Genomic DNA, 22,616 nt, shown 5'->3' on the forward strand with positions numbered 1-22,616 from the left:
CAAGGCAAATTGTCTCCAAGCAGCCAGTCAACTTGTGCTCTGTATATGTGACGGCTTTTTTTTCTACTCTTAAACCATTATACTGTGCTTTTTGCTAGTGGAGTCTTTGTATTGTTACTGAATATATGTTGACAGCCAAATTTAATTTCTTCAGTATTTTCAGGTGCTTTTGCTTTTGTTATTAAATATAATCTGTGTTTAGTAACTCTTTCTTTCTCCAAAAGAAACTATAATGCTAGCTAATTCAGCATTATTTGTTATCTTATGCCAGGCCATCACAATATTCTGTTCTGAGACTCTGCATTTTGAGGTTAAGATTTTTTTTGGAAGACAGATTAGACCAGGTTATCTCAGCAACAAATGCAATCTAAAAAACCAGGGGTTTTTTCTTATTTCAAAATATGTTTTCATATTGCTGCTAATTGATTTCTGCTTTGGTTTTGATTTGTTTTGATTTATAGTGAAACACTATTCCTACAGAGGAACAAGAAAAGAAATACTGATTACATACCTGCTAATACTGACCAGCTCTGAGCGACAAGATTAGTGTAGTTTTGTCTTTTGTAGTGTTGAGACTAAAGCTACATCAGTGCATACGCCCCTCTGAATATGGTTGGGGTGCACTTCAGTTGGCAACACATGAGCCTGGGGCGTAGATTAGCGATGCTGAGACCCTCACTGAAGTTCTAAAAATGCATGTGGAATTGCATCTATGGATCAGATAGAACTGAATTGCATAAATTGATGTTTTTGAGCTTTTTCTTCTTGCCATGGCGACAAAGATTTTTCTAAGAATTTTCTTGTCGCTTTGTTTAGAAATCCTCAAATGAACAAAATACTTTGTTATTATCAATTAATATGTCTTATCAATTATATGCCTATAGTGCACTTGGTATGCTCAGGGAAACTTTTCCATTTTGTTTTTAAACTGGATGGCTGTTGTGGACAGTCTTTTTTTTTTTTTTTAAAAAAAAAAAAAAAAAAAAAGCATATGTTTCCTTCCCAGACATTTCATGCCTTCTAAGTACTTAAAATAATTTTGTGTTTTATATTATTCTGGGGGCCTGTCAGCTGGACTGGGTAAAACAATTTCAAAACTCAGGAGTCTACAAACAACATTTACTTTTTCCTTCCACTTATTTTTCCTGTCTGAAAAACCCTTTTGCTTTGTGTTGTATGTGTTTTACTCTTCCATTGTACTTAAATAGTGGCTTTTAAACCCTGAATTCTAAGTATCTGATTTCAAAGTCAAGACTTACAGGAATTCATCCAGATCCCTCTGATGTTAATAGGATATTTTTTTTTTTTCAGGCGGTGCCATCAATTAAAAAAACCCAAACATATATTACCAATATATAGAAATTGATACTCTCCAGCTGTCCTTTATGTTGTTTCACTGTAATACATTTGCTAACAAAACTCCAGTGGTTTCAATACAGTTTTCAGTTCTGATTTTCCTGTTCACATTTCCCTGATCTGGTCTTTTGATTTGGTAAAGAAACTTTGGTCCAAAGTTTAATCAGCCTTTTCTGCTGAGCAGAGAAATACTGGAAGCTAGATTTGGAACCATTTTTATCCAAATACCGCACTGTTTGTTAAAAGCTTTTTAGCGAAACTTGTCAGAAACCTTTCATTAATTCTTTCTTAGGTAGCAATTACAGCTATTACTGTGTTGAAATGTAAAAGGTTTAGGAAACAGTGTCAGTACTGATGCAGCTTTGTTTGGGTGGGGGGGAGCCAACAACCCAATAGAGTGGTGGTGATACATGCTTATGTAAGGCTTTAGAAAACCAATCGTTCAGTTCTTTATTTTGAAGTAACACTGCTAGTGAAATTTATGTAAAGCAATTAAAAATGTCAAAGGATTAAGAAGTTCAAGGACTCTAGATGAGAAGCATTTGCACTGGCCTCTTCAGTCCTCTTCTTTAGAAGAGATGCACACTTCTGTGTTCAGTATCTCTTCACCTCCACCAGCTATTTAAGGCATTTCCTTTTCAGACCAGAGTAGTTTAGAAATTTGTAGGGCACTGTGCGAGCTCTAATGCCTCAGAATTTGATGGGGTTTTGTGTCAAACTCTCCTTGGCAAAGTTGTTCTGAAAAGACACAGAAGATACTGCTTGAGATGAGTGGCTCTGGGAAGTGGTGTGAGCATGGAATTTGCTCAGTCCCTTCTCAGCTAAACACTTCCCTGGGCAAACCCGGGGGATCTGGGCGATTGTTTTGGTTCTTTCCATTAACCCTGTAGCCTCACTGTAAGTGTAAGACAGCATTGTTTGTGTTTTGGATAGCAGACACAGAATCTGTGTCATCTAACTGCAACTTTGATAATGCTTTGATGTATTGCGTCTGTAATGTATATATCTCTGCTCAGTGCGTAATATAAAGAAGAGCTTGAAGTTGTGCTTTTGTATTTATCATAATTTTGTAAAGGCATTCACCAAAATGTTTTATGGTCACTGCTGGGATTAAAATTAGATCAGACGGTGATTTTTCTTCCCTTAAGCTTTTCCTTAATTGGTACTTTGTCATCTTTTAACTGCATTAGGCATCACGTATTGCATCACCATCTAACACAATAGAGTTTTCTCCGTTTATAAAGTACAGGGAAGTACTCCAAGGGAAATGAAAACATATTCTTTGGGTTATTTGGTCATGGACAGACTCCAGCAGACCGTTTTTATTAAGGAAGAAACACTTCTCAGGCAAGATGGGGGAAAAAAACTATGACTTTGTAAGGGAATTGTAAGGGATGCTTGAAGCTTCCCAAAGAGAGTTTCTTGGAGACATCCTAGCCACGGCCGTTAGCTGTGCCAGAGCCAGCTCCCCGCCTGTCCCGGGTCAGGGAGCCGGGAGCGCAGGGGGGTCTCGCAGCGCAGCGGCACCGCTCGGGGTCCTGCCGCTTTATTCTGTCCGCGCAGCTGTGCAGCGGCCCGGGGCACCCACGGCCTCCAGCAGGCTGGGGTCCTGCGGCCGGCACGCCCGGTGCGGCCGGGGGGAAGCCCCCCCCAGCTCACCGGGTGGCTCCGCTGCCGCAGGCGCGGCAGGGCTGGGCAGCCTGCGCGCTGACCTTGAGCGGCGCGGTGCTGCCGGCCGGGCCGGGGTCTGGCCGCTGGGTGGGCTGGCTGCGGCCCCTGCCTCCGCAACGGGGAAAGCGAGGGGCGCTGCCCCGCCCGCCGCTGCTGCCGCCGCCCGGCGCGGGTGGGTGCCTGCGCGGGGCGGGCAGGCGGCGCGGCCCCGCCCCTCCGGCCCCTCCCGCCGGGCTGCGCGCCCGCGGAGCCGTGCGCGGGCAGCGCCTGCCGCCGGGGCCGGCCGGGCCGGGGCCGGGGCTGCGCGGCGGGGAGCTGCGCGGCTGCGGGGAGCTGCGCGGCTGCGAAGTGCCCCAGAAGTTTGCTGGCAGCATCTGCGCTCTGCACCGGCGAAGTCTGCGGGCTCTGCTGGGAGGAGAACCGAGCCGCCTAAGATGAGTGGCTGTAGGACGCGGTGTAAGCGTGAGATACTGAAATTTGCCCAGTACCTTCTCAGGCTAATCACTGGTTCTCTTCACACAGGTAAATGCCTCTTTCTCTGTGTAAGTCGAGCTGTGCAGCGCGATAAGGAGGAAATTGCCGGAGGTTAATATAGCAATGGCATTGTTTTACGTTGCAGTTCTGTGCATCTTGTAAATAATAATAAAGAAATCTGTAAACTCAGTTGTGGCTGAGCATCATCAAACCAGAGCATCTAGTCTTGTGTTGCAGCGTTCAGAGCGTGTAATGTTCTGTGTTTAGACACCGAAATCCAAATGGGAATGTGAGTGTATGTGCCTCTACCTGTCCACCCGTGTACATTGAAGGTAACGGGGAGCATTCACATGATGGTCATAATGGGTCAACCTGATGCTTTTTATTTTCACAATTTCTTGAACTGATGTATGCGGACAAGTGGACCACATTCTTTTTCCTAGAGGTTTTTTTTTACTTATCTTAAAATGTAAATCTACAGCAAACTGTCAATATGATGTTACAGTATCTGACTGAAAACTTCAGATAACACTTGTGCTTTTTGCCCTTAAAGAATTTGAAACACAAATGTCTGTCAGCTTTATTTTCTGTAACCTTGAACAAATTGTACAGTACTAAATAAGATTTCTAAGCTAGACTGAGCAAACAGTGTAATTTTCTTCGTAGCACTTTGGAGAATATACTCTTCTCACAATTCAGCATTTTTTGTGGCTGTTTCCAGCGGCTGACAAATATGATAGCCTATATGATGTCATTCTGTATTTATAAAACGTAATTGTGCTTCTTTCCAGACTTCAAATATATATATATATATATATATATTCCCCCCCCCCTTGGAAAAATCATCAAGCAGAGGTGCAAGTCCAGCATCAGCAGAAAATAATCAATTATACTAACATGATTATTGAGAATTAAAAGCCATTCATTTTACTAGAAGTATCAGGAAAGTTTCTGCTTATGGTTTAGGGGGTTTTGTTGTTGTTTTGTTTTGGTTTTTTTTTTTTTTTTTCAGTTTAGGCATTGATCAAAAGATTTGAGAGCAAAATCGACTCTTAAGTTGCATGCATCAATAATTATTACTAATCAGATTTGAGGTTGTAATTCTATAAAGATCATGGCATAAATATTGGCAACAAGTACTTTATAGGATGCTGGTAACTTGTGGAAATCTGATATAGCTTTTCAGTAAGTTTTGGTGCCTGGTAACACAGAATTTCCCTGCCCCACCCCCCGCCCAGCCCGAGCCTATTCCTAGTCTGTTGTGGTTTCTGTTTTGTGAATTGTATCAAGATTTCTCTGAAAATGCTAGCTGCTTCTTTCTGTGGATTGCTATGGAAATTAAATAATATATGATGCAAGGGGAAACCTAAGTTAGAAATGAACACCAACGCTCCTCTTTCATAGTCATCCAAACTTATTTTCCTATCTACCAAATGATGCACACTACGTAATTTTTCACTGACGTTTGTACTGCAAGCTTTCCAAGCTCACAATTCAAACAGTTTTCAAGAATTGTTGTGGATACTGGTTCTTACGTTAACTACTAAAAGAAGTTCTTAAATTTATAATTTAAAAGCACATTTTCAATGCTAAGTTACTGGAAAGCTAAGCAGAGTGCTTGTTCCTTAAAGGCCGTCCCCCGTCCCCCCCCCCCCCCCCCCCCCTTGAAGAACTCTTTAAATCTGAGACACTTCCTGGCAAAAATTTCCTACAGGCAACAGTATCTTACTACTGTTATTGGGTTAATAGACCTTGTTGTGTTCAACTGATGTAGTAAATAAGGTAAGTATAATGTGATAATAATTGAACCACTGAGAAGTAGAGCTCTGCTGTTCGGTTCTTGCATAGCCCAGTCAGTCTATGCATTAACCTCAACTGTTGAATACCAGTTGCTGTTCCGCTGCAATATCTAATGCATAATTCATTACATTGATAATTAGTTGATAATTAATGAAGATGAATGAGGGAGCCTAGTTGAAAGTGTTAGAAAGTTATACTTTCATTTTTGTATTGAAGATACTGCTATTTCTATCTTGAGCAATGAAAAAATGTAGGACAGCTATCAGAAACAAAAAGAAGGTGCTTATTTAGCTTTTTCAAGCAGGCAGTCTGCTCACTGAAGTGGGCCAATTACTTTCAAAATGTAGATGTTTACTAAGGAGCACAAATAGTGAAAATTTAACTTCCTCATTGATATGATTTGGCCCCTGGTTTATTTTTCAGGTGTTCTTTAATGTTTAAATCATACATAAGTTGGAACTACACATTGCTGTACTGAATCTAATACATTCCTCTTTTCTTTAAGGGTGGGCATGTTGAATACATAGTTCATTTGCGTCGGTATAGATTGGTACAAAGTCTGCTGCAGTTGATGTGATCACACTGATTAGAAAACAAGAAGGTGGTGAGCTAGGAGGGAGACTGGGTTTACTGGCTGTAGTCCCAGCTGAGAAGTCACTGTTGATTACTGGTTTTACTGCTTGTGTTTCGTAACAGTTTACACCACTGCAGACCTGTTCTGTGGGGAATCATGGTATTTAAAATAAAAATGATCACATATAACTGTCTGTGATAGTACATAAACATGGACTTGTGCTTAACATTCAACCCAGCTGTAACCAATATTAATGAAACTACCCCCTTCCTTGCAGGTAAATGCTGCATAAATCTTTACAGTGGTTTTTAAGTAGCAAGCTCTGCCTGAATACATCCAGATCTCTACCAGGTTTTTTTACAGTAAGTTACTGCGATTGACAGCAAAATGTAGTGAAATGTTTTAAAGACTGTTTCTTTTCACTACAAAATTTTTTATTCCCCACAATATCTGCTATATATTAAGTTGATGTGTTTCCACAAGTGAAACAGACTCCCTCTAATACTTGAAGACAGTGTTTTTCAAATGTCAAACCAATTCCTGCTTTATTGTCTGCTGCCTCTTGAGGTGTGTTGGAAGTGCCTGGTCTTTGAAACATTGTTTTAAAAAACTTAGTGCTGCCATTGAGAATGTTTCAGTTTTCAGATGCAATGTGAATGTTATAAATAAAAAGATGAAACACTGCGAGATCAAGAAATAGACCACAAAGTATTTTGAAATTGAGAAAACATAGTTTCAGAACAATGGCCTGGAAATTTTTCGTAACTGTCACAACGGATGAGGTATTGGGGGTTAAAGAGATGATAGAAACAAAACTGTCATTGACTTCGGTGGTAAATTTTCAGAAGTATACCCTTTTCAGGCATGTTCATATTAAATGTTGATATGACATATTAAATGTCATACAGAGCCTAGGTTTTCCAGGACAGATTCAAATTCCCAGTTAGTGTATGCATTTGCAAAGAAGGAAGAGGAGAACAATTCTGGCTGTGGAATTGTACTTTCTCTCCAGCAAACAAGTAATCTCACTCTTCTAGGTTTATTTAGGTTAAGCTATGGATTGATTTTTAGATTATTTTACTTAAATGTAGAGATTGATGCCATTGGTGTAAAACAGGGGTCCTCAAACTACGGCCCGCAGGCTGGATACGGCCCCCCAGGGTCCTCAATCCAGCCCCCGGTATTTACAGACCCTGCCGCCTCCCCCCGCCGCGGGTTGGGGGGGGAAACCAAGCAGCCGCAGATGACTGCCTGCCACTGTATCCGCCCGCCGGCCTCCTGGTTAAAAAGTTTGAGGACCCCTGGTGTAAAATAACAATGATTAAAGGCTTGAGATTTGTCTTAGTTAAAAAAAAATAAATACATTATCAAACCTATTGTGAATGTGGGATGTAATTTTTGATGGCACTTTGAGAAACCAGATTACTGGGAGGTAATCATCAGTCCTAAATCTTGTCTGTTTGTGCACAGAAATATTTTCTATCTTAGTGCCGAGAGGAAGACATCACCTGAGCATACACCTGAAGGTATGGGAGAAACTAGCACAGAGGCATCCAGGGGCTCACAGCAGCACTGCTGTGACTGTTGTAGTTCATCTGCCTACTTGTGCCTAAACTTCAAGTCTGAGACAACAGAGTGCTTTCTGAGTCTGCCTCTTGGTAATTCCAAGATGAATTACCATTTCTGATTGCAGGTTAATAATGTTCCATTAACTTCTATTGAAAATACATGTAAAATAAAATGCCAAGTAGAATAAATTAAAAGAGAAGACGAATCCAAAATATCAATCCTAAACAACATGAGACAAAAGAGAGATGAAAAGGATATTTCCCTTTTTATGCAAACAGGATCTAAAATAATTTTATTTTAAAAGGTGCTTGTAGCTTAAAGATGTCATGAAAAAGCTAAACTCTTAACGTAGGAAAGCATAGGTTTCATATGTTTTCAAATGCTATTTTTGTTTTGTTTGTGTGCTGAAATATTTCTTCTGATACCAAATCAGTATTTTTCATTAACCTGATTCGTGTGTGTATTTAGTTTTCCTTTTAATGGAAAAGAATTTCACATTTAAAGTCTGCATACTTGTCTGTTGGCCTATGAGGTAGTTTGAACCCTAGGGTTTCAGGTATTTTTCATATACAGAGGTACAGTGTTCTCTTTCTATAGATATAATCGCATAAGCTATGTGCAAGGGTGAAGCCTTTGTCATGACCTGTTTAGGGAAAGGAGCCTCATTAATTTCAAAGAAACCAATCAAGATTTCCCTTGAAGTTCTGCATTGTACTTTATGCTTTTTCAATTTCATGTTTAGCATTGACAGCTTCTGCTGGTGCAGTCTTGATATTAGTGTGCTTCAGAAAGAAATCTCTTTTGTGGAAGGGTGTGGTGGATGCAGAAATGTTAGAGATAGATTCTGAGTAGGTTTCATACTGCTAGTTGACAGAGATGCCCAAGTGTAAAAATCAGTCGTAGCTATATACCTCTCACATGCTGTAGACTTACTGTGAACTTCCAGCAATTTTGTAGAAGATCACTCAGACTTTAAGTAATTAAGTCGGAAAGGTATGGTAATAAATCACTGCTGAGCCCTCAGAAATTGTAAATTTTCCCTTCTTTAGAAAAGGGCCTAGGTAGACTGCCTTTGCTTCCCCCGGTTTGCATACCTCTCTGTTTCTTTAAGCAATGTCTGCAAGATTTGTTGTGCAAAATGTTTCAAATCCAAATGTTATAATCCTGCATATGGCAGATTGATTGAATATCACAGAAGATCAAAGCAGTAGTGAAAAATTTGTATGGGTAGAAGGATATCTTGAAGAAGGGGATCTAAAGGCAATACTGTAATCTTTAAACATATTCCCCTGAATATTTAAGTGTTTTGCTCAAACATCCCATATATTTAACACGCTAACTCCATCATATAACCTGTTTCAAAAATATGTGTTCCCACCCCCCATCCTTCCAAAAGAGTAGTCTTTGAAGTCTTAAGGTTCTCTGTGGTATTTTAATGGGGAAAGGACAGCGAAAGTTACCATGCTGCATACCCTTTCTTTTGAGAAGATTGTTTGCGTTTTTTTGTCTCACTCCAAATCTGCATCTTAATTATAAAGATACAGTTCAGCTTCTCATACAAATGATGCATTGAAAACAATCTCATAGCCGTCCTTACTAATGTCTCTTTAGAAGTCCTGTGTTCTGTAACGTTCTTGTAAGAGTCCAAGCTACTGACATAAAATTTATAAAGGTAATACCCAGTAAAACTTCAGCTGTATGTAGGACACAGCGCTTCACATTATGTTTAAAAGTACTATTAAAGGAACTCTCCTACCTCCTAAAGGAACTACCAAGTTATGCACACAAAATGTTAGGAAATAGCGGCATTAAGACTAAGACTATGTCAGCCTTAGGCGATATAATGCAGTTCTTAGCTGTGTGTGTACTTTTCCTTGAGCCATTGTACACAGTAACTTGGAGTAGAGTATACTTAGAGTAGAAATTTGGATACAAACTGTAATAAATACTATTTTAGAGTACACAGACTCTTTGGTTGTCCAGGTTTTGTTCATTTTATAGGGAGGTTCTATTGTAGACAGATTTTGTGCAGTGATTCTCAAAGACAGTAAAATGGCAGATAAAATTCGATGTAGATTAATGTGAAGGGGTACATTCCGGGAAAAATGAGCGTTATGGCTAAATGGATAGGTGGTAAGCTTACCATTACCCATCATGAATGAAACCTTGGGACTGATAAACCTGTGAAACACTAAAGGGTAAGTGTAAAAAGCCCTGCATGAGTTCAGGGGGACGAGCTGGGCAAGCACTTGGAAAAAAAAATCTGTTGGGAGTCACTAACTAGAAAAACTAGTATATGTGAGAAATCCCCTGAGATGAAAATAGTCTGTGGCTAGGAAAGTGTTCATATTCAATACGCATGTCCTGCTTCCCTGGGCGTACACTAACAGCTGCTGCTGAAGACAGGATATTGTGCTAGATGGGTCTGTAGTCTGAACCAATGCAATCATTCTTATGTTTTTGCATCAAAATAAACTTCTCTGCCGTTAGGATAATATCACTGCTTCCAAGGATTGCATAGTATTGCAGTTTGAGTTGTAAGCCCTGCCTGTTCTTACAAAGTGTTCCTGACTGAATCATCTTTTCTGAGCTCTTCTCTCCAGTCACCAGAAGCGTAAAGCAGGTAGCTTGCGTGGACTTACAAACCAAATATTAAGTCAACTGAAACATAATTCAGCTGTAAATCACTCTAGGAAAAAAAATAAGAATCATTGCATGTGCTTTTTTTAGTATCTTGGGTTTGGTAGGTTTCATATATGGAATAGCCTTTGAATAAGATCTAGTACCTTTATAACTATATGCCCCTGCCTCTGCACACACGCACCCTGCACAGACACACACACACACACACCCCGCCCCCCTCCCCCCACCCCCTCCAAGTGAAAATAATGCTCTTAATCTGTTGTCGCATAGTATTGGCTATGAATGAGAATATGAATGATTATGTTTGAAGACCTAATGCAATTCCACAAGACTAGCCTTAAAGTCTATTTTCCACCCCCCTCAGGCAATTTTACTGTTTATGTCCTGAAAAGGGATTAGAAACTTGCTGATGGAAGAAAAGATGAGTATGTAATAGCGAAAGCAGGAATAACTAGGGAAGGTGGATTCATTCTATCTGTAGTAGTGTGAACAGATGATCGTTCAAATGAAGGTATTGAAACATATAATGAAACCCCCTGTATTTTGAGATCTGCTTCATAGTTTTATTTGTGGCTGTTAGGTGAAAGGTGGAAGTTAAGAATAAAAATGAGAAACCCTGACAATCTAATTCACTCAAGTATGACAATAGAGGCATATGCTTTTAAATTACTGCAGTAATAGTACATAATTTAACTTCTAGTTTAATGAATGGCAGTCTCTTCAAAACTGGGATGGCCACATGCTCATATTTACAGTCTGCAAGGGCGATCTTGGATGTGATCTTGTATTAACAAAAAATACTTTTCTCATTTAATAGTTCAGTTTTTGAATTTGGTAAGAACACTGAAGATAGATGTCAGCCAATTCAGTACCATGTTTGGATAGTGAAGTGGGCAATCTGGAAAATGGCAGTAATACATTGCCATAGAAATATGTGGGCACTGAACTACGTGCTAACAGCACTTCAGCCTTTACCTGGTTATTCTGTGTGACTGGCGCTGATACAGCTGAGCAGAAACAACAGAACTAGTAAAACAACGCTGCTTTGTGGCTATGGCGAAAGCCAGCCTTATGCCCTGTTAGGCTGAAGTCACCTGTTTATGTGTGAAAATATAGTGACATCAGCCATCACACACTGCTGTTCTCTTTCCCAGTGTGGTATGGTGGCCTTTACTTGCTTTAAGGAGTTTTCAGACTATATGTATTTTAAAAAATTATCATTTACATGTATAATCTAATTCATTTACATTCTACTTGCAGATTTTTTTGTCTCTGAATTTGTTTATACGTTTACTAAATAGTGACATGCTTTGTGTGATACTGAACTCTTCATTTGCCTCTTGCTTCTTCATAATGACAGCCTATCAGGGAAGACAATGTAATTCACTTCAGTATCTCTTTCAATTCCAATATTGAAATACTTATTTTGCAGTAATTAAAAGAACAAACAAACAAACCAACCAACAACTACCTGTAATGGAGCTCCTGAACCTTCCACTGCAACAAGCTGTGCAAGTTAGACCAGTTGGTTCTCTAAACATTAACTAAACTACTAGCTATAGATTCTGTTGAGTGCTAATTTACCTTTTTGTATTTTTAGCTGAAGTCAGTAGTATGGTGCAAGCATGCTTATGCTTTGACATTTATACAGGGATCACTCCACCAAAGTACTGCAAAAAATTTGAAGATGATGTTTTCCAAATATCTTTTCAAAGCTACAGCAGGTACTTTGGGACACCCTGTGTTCCCGTTACTACCCTTCAGTATTAAACTGTAATACGTCATTGCTGCTGCATGTGAAGTTCTACTTTAAATAATATTGATACCATAATTTTACACATGAAATTTTGTCATTAATGTGTCTTCAGAATGCATCATCTTAAAATAAGCAGGTACAGTAGTATTGGGTGTGTGTGTGTCAAGTAGGCTCTTTAGTTTCCAAACTGGTTGTAACTTGATTTACCCTCTTGAACTTTTCATAGAGTGCCCATCTAGGCAGTGTAATTAAATTTAAATATAAATTAAAATGTCTGGGGTAGGGAAAAAATTCTGTTTTCATCAGCAAACATACTTCATTAATTTAGGAAATTGATTAAATCTGGAATGAGGTATTAAATTTTGTGTCTCCTTTAGTCTGCTTTTTATTGGCAGATTTCTTCGGTGGTTTTTTTAATCCTTTCTATGAGGCATGTGATTAAAATCAAACAGCATTTAGTATTTGTGATGTGCAGGCCTTTCTGTATACAGCCATAGTAAACTTCAGTTAATTTCAGGAAAAATAAGTGGAAGTGGGTCATTTTTATTTGATTTATGGTAGTATTTTTAAAGGTCAGCAGAAGATCGATTCCTTAGTCAATTCTGAAAATAGGAATTAGGCTTGATGTCATTTACTCCTTAAACGTTTGTCTGTATAGTCTTCAGTCTAGCAGCTATGTTTCATTATGGTAGTTGGGAAAGAATTCCTTAAAAATCCCCAGTCAGATTTTCTTCTCAGATGAGTCCCTTGGGACAGGGACATGACGTGAGGTGAGGTCTCTGGTTTCTGCAGCACTTGAGAGAGCAGAGTTGTTGGTCAAATGTGGTATTGACATGCACTCGGATGAATCGGTGAAAAAAAATTCAAGTTTGTTTTTAATCAATTAAGAGTGTGTATAGTAACTGCTAATGTTGATGATTTAGATTATGCTGGATTATGGAAAAATTATGAATTTTACATTTATAAATTATATTCAAACTGTGTAAGTGCACCCATTAAAAAACAAACAAACAAACAAACCAAAACAACAAAACTCTTAAATAATTGTTCTTTGTTTTCACTTGCAAGTTTTAAATGCCCTCATAATCGGGTATCTCTCAGGTACAGCCAGTGCTCTTAACTGACTCACTCACTAGCAGTGATGCATCTGGAATCTGTGACAGTAAAATCTGTAGAATTTTCTGCAGAAAATAAATCTGAAATTAAATTCCGTAGATGTGAGTCTAATGATTATATATACTTAGTTACCCCAAAGTATCATGTGTTTCCAGACAAACAAATATCACCAATGATAATCTGCACTTGAATTGCTGTACTGTGGCCAAGCACAACTTTTGTAAACCTCTTCCATTATCACTTCAGGGAAGGAATTAAAATGTAAGAGAAATCTGAGGAATTGTCTCCATGTGCAGATTTAATTCAAATTAAGTAAAACTGCAACATTTCAGAAAAATCAGTGCTGAAGTGACCTTATTTTAATTTAGCATAATTTATTTCTCAAGGAAATTAAACCAAAGTCTATTTTAATTCTGAATGAACAGGCTCAACAGAGACTGAATTAATTTTAACCATTCCACCTTCCTGATTAATTAAAAATAAACTTTCCTAAGTAGCCTGTGTGCACAGCTCCTCAGGATACCTGAAAAGGCAACAGGGCTTTTTATTGAGGACAAGAAGATTTTTAATTTCGTCAGTCAGCTAATAACTTTTAAAAATGCAACCAAACAAAGAAAATTAGATGCAAATTAATGCTAAAGAGAAGGGAAAATATAAAACAAGACATGAAGAAGAACCTACCTGAAGTAAAACAGTTGCACATAACCAGGAGTGTGAGGGTGAGGAGAGAAGGTGGAGGGGAAAGAAGAATGTGGGTGACACCAGTATATAAAAATGTGCATATATACACAGCAACATATATCTCTGTTACTGTGTTCCAGGATCATCCTTGGTATAAAGCCACTGGCAAGCCTGCAGTCTTAAGAGAGTCTGGACTGAGAGAAATCGGGGACAGCATGGTGTCATGTCTTAAATTTCAGCAATTTGAAGCTGTAAGATTGAAGGCAAGATTATCAAACTTATGATTTTCTAAAATACAGTGTAGAAATATTGATTCCTTCAAAAACAGACTGTTTTTTGAGCTCACAGCGTTACGACAGTAACTGAAATGCAAGTCAGGGAAGGCTGAAGTGCTGGCGGTGCCCGAGAGCCACCGCTCCCCTTGGGTTTGACATGTCTGCTGCCTTGCCCCTCGTTTGGGTGTTCCATGGCAGTGCAGCCTTCTCCCTCTTGCTGCAAGTCGGTGGATCTGAGTGCTGCCGCATGCCCCGTGCCCATGTTCGCAGCACTCTGAAACTCTAATGCTGAGTGACAGATGTGAATGGGAACAGCAGGGCATTCCTGCCCCTGTGAAGACTTACCAGATGAAGTGCTTGAAGCTCCTCAAATAACTGCTGTAGTCTATTGTGAGAAACTAATTGAATTGTATATATTGCTTACAGGAAGTTCTGGACTGATCTATTGAATGACTTACCTGTTGTCTGTCCAGTATCACACTGTGTCAGTAATTGAGATGTCACCGATGTCACCCTGTTGAGACAGTGTAGGAATAAGGCCAGTTATTTCATGATTACTCTGCTGAAATGTTTTTATTGATGAAGTTATACCATATAGCAAAAGATGTTCATTTTCGTTAGGGAGGAAAGTGCCCTCCAAAAAGGGACAGAGTTTGCCTAAATACTCATCTTGACACTGTAAACAGGCAATTTGCAATGTGACCCCCGACGTTTTTTTTTTTTAAGAGTATGAATAATAATTTACCTCCTGTCTTAACAGGTGGAGTTTATCAGTGAAGAAAGTAAGTACCCTGTAATAACAGAAAATAGTGTCTAGAATTTTCAGGGCTTTTCTATTGACTGTTTAATTCAATATCAGAAGGGCATTTATTTAAATACATATATTTAAGCACGTGATTTTACCTGTATTGCTACTGATCAAAGTAAGCAAATTTAGGTTTGAGGAGATATGGATTGTTTTTCTATTACAGCTTACCTGTAAGATAAATAGGCACTGTCTCGTGTATGAGTATGCGAACAAAAAATATGAATCTGTTATAGACTACTTTTTTACACTATTCTTTTCAAGCACTGCAATATTTTAGCTTATATTCTGTATTATTAGTTTTTTACATTTAGCTAATCTGCATCAAATATCAGGTCTGGAGTCCCAAAGTAGTATTGCAAAGTATTGTGACACAACTACTTAAAAATATCACCAAAGTATACACCTGCAGATGAGGCGTTCCACACTTAAATAGATTGAGTAAGGCACTTGGACACTGTGACCACCTGTATACCTACCTGGAGGTGCGTGGGCAACTGAAAAGTGTGACAGGGCAAAGGATAAGAGGCAGAAATGTTTGCACCAGTGATTCAACATCATGAAGTACAGATCTTGGAGAGCCTGTGGATCTGGGAGCTGTAAAAGGGGATGTACAGTGCTGGACCTTTAGCAGTTTCAGACACAGAGGAGATGAATTTGAAGGAAGAAGCCTTAAGACAGATGTAATTGAATCTAGAGGGCATGGGAGAGGCGATGACTGGTGGAATATATCATAATATATCCTGCTTCGTGTTTCTGCCCACTTACATGCTAAAGCAGTATGAAAGACCCTCACCGCACTTACAGATCCCTGCAGATTGAATATGTTATTAGAAGCACTGCTGGGAGTCAGTAGTTAGGAGGCTAAGTAGTGCTTAGTTTAGATTTTCTGAATTATCTCTTCACATTTAAGCATCACTTACGTTGGCTCTTCCCAGTGGGATGGATTTGAGCTGGCAAAACTGATCCTATATACTAAGGTTTCAAATGATTTTTCTTGAAGTTCACAGTGGTTTATTCAGTTAGTGCAGACACCTGTTTACATACAGTTAAGTGCTTTGTCTTTTGCTATTTTCTACTAAGTCCTTTTTAGCCTAGACGATCCAGGATGTCTTGTAGTACTTAAATGTACGAACCCCGTTTTAAGTTCCGTATGTTTGCTTTTTAATTCTTCAATAATTTTGTAATAATTCTAAATGTTTTGCTTGCCTTTTTTTTTCAAGTGCTGCTAAGCTTATGTTTTCTTAGAAGTACAAATTACAAGACTATGATTCCATTTTTCAGTCTGTAGTGAGTTCAGCCTCCTATGGTGAGATAAAGTTGGTTTTCCTACCTGCCTCATGCAAAGTTGGCTGTGTTGTTTCGCCTGCCTGCTGTCTTGCATCACTTCATACCCCGGTCACTCTGTTTGCTGTGGTACTTCTGCTGTTCTTGCACTAACCCTCCACTGAGTACCATAAACGGATGTTGCTAGCTTCATTATTCATCCTCTTTTTCTGAACACTTATGAATGTGCTGAACATTTGGAGCTTCACCATAGGAACTCCTCCTTTGTAACCTTCCTCTGCTGTGATATGTGACCAGGTACTTCTCCATTTCCTGCCTTTGTCCTTTTTTTATTTATTTTTTTTTTACCCTGTCAATATTACCCAAGTCATCTTTATGTTTTGCTGTTACTTTGTCAAGAGTTGCAGATAAGAGAGAACAGAGTGACACGAACATGTTAAAGATCGGCTGTCTCCATAAACTACCAAATCAAAATCAAGAGGTCATACGTATCCTGAAGGGAACTGATGCCACAAGACCTGCTTTGAGAGATCAGTGTTCTCCTTGTAACCAGTCCACTCTGTGCCACTCATTTGTTTAAATACATTAAAGCTCTTCATAATTTTTTAACCTTTTATCTTTCCTTTCTACTGGAATAACAAGGTATTAAAACACATTGTGAAGGCACAACATATCTGTGTAAGCCACTGTGAATGTCTCCTAAACACACAATATGAAGAAAAATTAATCTCTCGGTCCAGTGCTTTGGGAGACACAATGATGTCTTGCAAAGATTCATCTACAGATGCTACTGGTAGTCAAAGATCTGTTATTCTAAACCAAAGCACAGTTGACTAGCTAGAATGCAAAACTGTGATTTGAGATTTTTGTTCCACCATGAATTCCCTGACAAGGACAAGTTGTTTATTCAACCCATGGGTAAGTACATTGGGACTCTGGTGCCTACATTCTGCTGAAGTCCAAGAAAACATTGACAGAACTGCTGCCTGTACTTTGATCCTTTGCAGTCCTGGCACAGGAGTCATTCTGGTAGAATTAAGTAGCTTTGTATCTGTCCTATGGTGTAGGATTAAAGACTTAGCATCCCAGCACTGGATTCTTGAGAAGCCCAATCAAGAACATATGTCAAAAACATGCAAATGTGTAAGTGCAGTAGCACTGGACTCAATACAAATCAAAGTTGCCAGGACAACTCTTTTTCAGAAGAGAAAGATAAGCTACTTTTAATATGTTTCTATAGCAATCACAGCCTTTCCTCATCCCAGCCAGGGGCTGGAATACTTCTTCTCAGAAGGGCACCTTCCACATAGACTCTTTGTTTTAGTACCCCATTTATTAACCTTTTCTTCTCTCGGGCAGTCTGTTGCACGGTGTCCTGTCTCCTAGTGACACAAAACCCCATGTTGAGGCTACTAAAAATTCATTGTGTAATTTGTTGAAGATTTTTTTTTTTTCTCATCACTGCCTTCCCAGGCTGAGAGCAGTAGCTGTTAGAAATTGAGTGCTTAAATTACATAGCAAACTACGATAAATTTCCAGGCATAGAACTGTACCAACTGCTAAAGTAAACTACTCTTTTTCATTTAAGTCTGTTGTAAAAATGCAATCCAACGTCCTGAATCCCAGATGGATGTTTATAAAATTTAATCTGTTTAACTCTGTACAGTGGAGGGTGGGGGGTAGGAATTACATGTCCTGAAAGTGAGTTGTCAAACTTACATTTAGGTCATTGCTTTTAGAAGAAAATTTTTACTAGGGTGTGTATTTTTTGTTAAATCTTGGTTTGAACAAGTCCATTATGCTACATCATAATTTCAAAAATAAATTGCAAGAAAAACGAGAAAATGTGAATAATTCTGCCCCTCCCTCGCGATTTTAACTAGTCAACTCTAGAACTGATGGTAAATTGGCGGGTGTTGTTTGGTTGGGTTTTTTTTTTTTTTAATTTTACAGTGCTGCTGACAAAAGGGCATCAACCTCACACTAATGCCTGTGAATGCTCCTTTGATTTCATGCAGTCACAGATGTCCTTCAGGTGTCAGTAACTGTTATGCTGCAGACTGGGATTCCAGAAATCAAAGGTGCTTTGACGCTACAAGTAAAAGGGAAAAGATGAAGTGTGTGAGCCCTAACTCAAGATCTGCATTTTGACATTTCCCTCTATAGATATGCAGTACTCCACTGTAGTGGGAAAAAAACCTAAAAAATCCAGGGGTCTATTTTTCCTACAAAGGCCACATATATTCCCTTTTTTTTTGTGTGTATTTCTCAGCACTCTTAGGAACATATGATTACGGTGTTGGTTTCTGTTGTCTTTTTTTTTTTTCCCCTATGTCAAGCTGTAGAGTGATGATAAGACGACAGGTTGCTCTTACTGTCAAACATCTAATTAGCAAGCACCAAGTAAGAGAAATGTTTCCAAAAAACAAAGAGTAGGCCCCAAATGTATGTCAATTACTGACACACAAGGCATGTAAGCTGTCAAAACTGGTGATCATTTTTCTGTGTCATCTCCCACGATGTACAACAGGGGTTTGCTCCTAGAAACTCAGCTTCTGTATGTTATAGAAAAAAGTGGTTCAGTGATAGAAAATGGTGTAACTTGGTTTTCATTTTTTCCCCCTCAACTTTCTGAATTAAAAGTTTATTTTCTTTTGTGCTAATTTATTTCTGCCTTCATTAGGTAAATCTGTATTGGGAAAAAAATACAGGAAGTTTAATAAAGTGCAGAAAAAATGCAAAGAATGTATCTTAAAGGTGTGCTTCGAATGTACTTTAAGGTGTGCTTAGAATGTCAAACTGGAATGTCTCCAACTTTTTATAGGCTGTGGAATCGGTTGTGTATGTACTGATGGGAATCCTCAGGCCTGGGGTTTCTTTAATCATCTTACCAATTTCTCAAACTCTCTATTAAAGATTTTATTCCAAGATATATTGGATTTTCTTGTGTAATACTGTTCTGAGTCAATGGGAGGAGAAAAATTAAATGCAAAGTACTCTCTCTTCAGATTTCCCTGCACCCAAATTCCGAAGATTCTGTAGCTGGCACTCTATTTTCTCGAGATATCTAATAAATACATAATAAATGTCAAGTATCTGTTTAATTTCTGCAGGTCCTGTGTAGTGCTACCTATATCTTCAAAAGCTTATTTCGCTGCACTAGACCTCCACCTCCTGGTTACTGCTCAGTTAAGAAATAGAACTGAACTAAGAATGTAAAAAAAAAAACCAAACATACCACAAGAAAAGGTTCAGAGTATATCCAAGCAGCCTGTTTTCTGAATGGCCTTTAAGGATTCTGCTGAGGTATTGAGTATTGTAGAAATATATTAATATGCTTTCACCTCAAAAATATCTTTTCTTGAAGAGACTGTTCAGTTTCCACATTGTTTGTTTGTTTGGTTTTTTTCTGATGTTTAAATAGAAATGAAGGACTCAATCCTTCACCATTCTGCCCTTTGCTTCTGGGTGGTTTAACTTCAGCATCTCTCTGTTACCTGAAAAGCTCTTCACATTTCTTACCCTTTTGTTCTCTTGCCCCTGCAATGCAAGCAGTTACCGTCTGACTGAGAAAAGCTTTGCTTTGCTCTCTAACACAGCAATGGCTGTTCGTGTCTCTCTTGCATTTGTTATTAGTCATACGTTAAGTTCACATATTCCTTTGCTAGCACCTGCAAACCAGGAGTTTAATCTCCTGACTCTTCACCACTTTCCTCTTGCTCCTATGGGCTTGTACAGCTCTGACCACTTAGAATAAACATCTTGCTTGCTTCCAGGTTGCTGTCCCAAGCAGTACTGTTCAGTGGTCTGGGCTGGAATGGCAATCATGCAGTGACCCTCTTGTTAGAGTCTTTCAGAATGATCCTTCTCAATGAAGTAGTTTGGACATAAGTGATGAAAGATGGTATGTACGAAGCATTAGCTAGGTCAAATTATGGTGTTTTATTGTGTAGAGGGTTAATAAAATCAGCAATGTTAGCACTTTTTTTTGTCTGTTACTGTTGAGTTTTGGCTTACAGTCTTTTTGACATAATGGGAAGGATGTGTTTCTGCTTCGTGACCCGTTTTCTGTATTTTCCTGTTTAGTACAAAGAGCATTTTCATTCTGACAGCTTGATTGTGAACTAAGGGATGCTTTTTTTCTTGACAAAAATCTTATTTGGGGTCTTCTACTGGCCTTTGCTTTGTCTTAAATCACAGTCTGATCTGTCGTCAGAACGGAACTCAAATGTGTGAAACTAATTCTGTGGACTTCAAGAGCACAGATGGACAAGTTGTTTACTTATTTCTGCTCTTTAGTTCTTATACTATATGCTTTTCTTTGATAAAATCTTATAGCTCATGCTGAGCTAACTTGAAACTGTTGGAGCCACCTATTTCAGGATCAGCTGGTGTCACTATGCTACTTTGTCCCCATCATGTCTTTGTAGAAAAAAAAAAAAAAAGCTTCTGCACACTCTGCAGTTCTTTCCCATCTCTACAGAAGTTGCATTTCATTCTTTCATTTATGAGAATTATTCTTGTTTGCCTCATTAATTTCATTCTTGGTACTAAATGCTATTTGGAAATCACTCCAAGCCAAGCAGCCTTACAGTGGCTGCCTCCATTCTGCTTTTTGAGTAATCCTCACTGGGTAACTGGAAGCACTGTAGATGCTTCTCAGGTGTTTATGTCAACTCTCTCAAAGATTGGTTGTCTTTTTTTTCTATCCCTTAATTTACAAGCCATCCTCATTTACCTTTCTGAAAAGCCTGGTATAAACAACTGGTCTTTTTGTGAATCCTTTGAAAGTCAACAGGCTTGGGCTTTTTGCCAGTTTTTAATTGAGGCCAATTACTCCTCTGAGTTTTGAGTAAAGGAACTTGCTTCTCTGTTGATAAAAAGCAAGATAGAGAATGCATTAGGGCTTCTAGCAGCTTTCAAAGCAGAAAGGTCGATAAAAGTGCTTTGGCAGTGGCCGTCTTGTCGTGCAGAGTGGAGGGAAATCTACTTGGAAGATGTGAAGGCAGAAGAGAATAAAAATGTAATCTGGATGGGAAGCAGCTTTGAAGGTTTTAAGTAAATTTAAGTAAAAAAGAATACAGTCTCATTCCTACTGCCACCTGAAACAGGAGTTTCTTTTTGCATCATATTTGTTTGAACCTTTCAGAGAACAAATGCTGCCTACCCTTTTTTCTAGAAAACAGAGTGCACTGCTAGCTTCACAGGCTGGGTGTTTCTACAGACGCCTAGGAAGAAAGTAACCCTATTACATTTAACAGCATCTCAGGGAAGGTGTCAAGTTGTCTTCTGAATGTGATAAAATATAAGAGTTACTCCTGCCTGTGTCAAGAAATTGTTATCTGTAGCTCAGTTCGGCAACAAGAAAACTCTGGTTCTGCTGTCTTGAGGAATCAGTGTCCTTGCTGTTGTGAGATCCCCAGTGTTAATACAGTAATTTCATCAGGAAAAGATACTTTTATTCCCAAACAAGCTAACTCTATGCAGAATCACATTATATCAAGACAATGATTGTCATATAAAATTGGATATGGAACTTAGCAATAGTAGTCTGACAATAATGTAAGAATGTGGTGTTTACGGGGAAAAAAATAAAACTGGGAACAAAAGATTTCCAAGGAGTCTTCTGTAGCAAGGCAAAGTAGTCTAAATCCATAGAAAAAGTGCTGAAGTTTCTGTGACCTGCTCATGGTTATTGCTGTGTAATGGTGTTATTGCTTAACTAACATGTTATTACTAAGATATTAATTTTTGCATAGAATTTTCTTTAATGGATCTGAAATCCAAAAGAACAAACAATCCAAATGTGAAGTCTACAATAAACTACAAAATTTGCTATTTTCCTGGTGATTAAACAATGCTTCCTGGGCGAGGGAAATCCCGGGGGAAAATTCAGAATAATTCTCAATTTTTTTCATGAGGTTTCACAATCTCTGCTAAATTAGAACTTTTAAGTAGTTCTAATACAACTTACTTTAAACCAAATTTACATTTTTTAGAAAACAGGCACCCTAATTTGTCAAGGTGTCTTCCACACTCCATGAAGCCCACAGAGGACATTACGGTTAATGAGGGCACCATTTGAAGCATTTAATTAATTGAGTAGACGTTATGGTCATATCTATATGGTGAACTGTACATCTGTTCCCAGAATGCTAGCAGTGTGATTATAAGAATAACCTGAATTACTATATCCTTGCACTTTGAGGTGACTGTTGCTTTTTCAAAGTTTTAGTCCGCTTATATACTTTCTCCCCTCTAAATCTCTGCTTCCCCTATGCCATTTGGACCTATGCCATTTGCCTGCCTCGCCTTCCGAGCTAATATACACATTAATCAACTGTGCTGCAAGGGAACTTAATTGCATCTAGCCGTGATGACGTTCGTTCTGGGTGTACAGTATGGATTAAGAATAACTCAGACTTTGACCATCACTGCTGTAAAGCCTATGCTTGATACTACCATGTAGCGATTATGTGAACAGGTTGGCGCAGGATCCAGTTGTTCTGTCAGCTATCAAACCACAGTCGTTTAGAAACAGGCACGGAATAAAGATTGGAGACAGCAGGTGTTACTCAGTTCAAGCGTAAGTTCGTGTTTAGTTAGTAA

At 38.8% G+C, this 22,616-nt stretch overlaps 1 protein-coding gene across 3 annotated transcripts in view; it reads left to right on the top strand.

Moving 5' to 3' along the window:
* The window catches only part of KCNIP4 (potassium voltage-gated channel interacting protein 4), a 430,009-nt gene that overhangs the window by 106,525 nt on the left and 300,868 nt on the right, over positions 1 to 22,616 (top strand). Inside the window, exon 1 of one of the 3 annotated variants that reach the window (XM_005239529.4) lies at positions 3,284 to 3,549. The exons of the other annotated variants lie outside the window; for them this stretch is intronic. Coding sequence (XP_005239586.1) covers positions 3,462 to 3,549 — 88 coding nt within the window. The 5' untranslated portion in view covers positions 3,284 to 3,461. Of the gene's footprint in view, positions 1 to 3,283; positions 3,550 to 22,616 lie in introns of those variants that run through there. 3 annotated transcript variants of the gene reach the window in all.

The sequence above is a fragment of the Falco peregrinus genome, chromosome 2 (genome assembly GCF_023634155.1).
Source record: "Falco peregrinus isolate bFalPer1 chromosome 2, bFalPer1.pri, whole genome shotgun sequence".
In the NCBI taxonomy this organism is placed as follows: domain Eukaryota; kingdom Metazoa; phylum Chordata; class Aves; order Falconiformes; family Falconidae; genus Falco; species Falco peregrinus.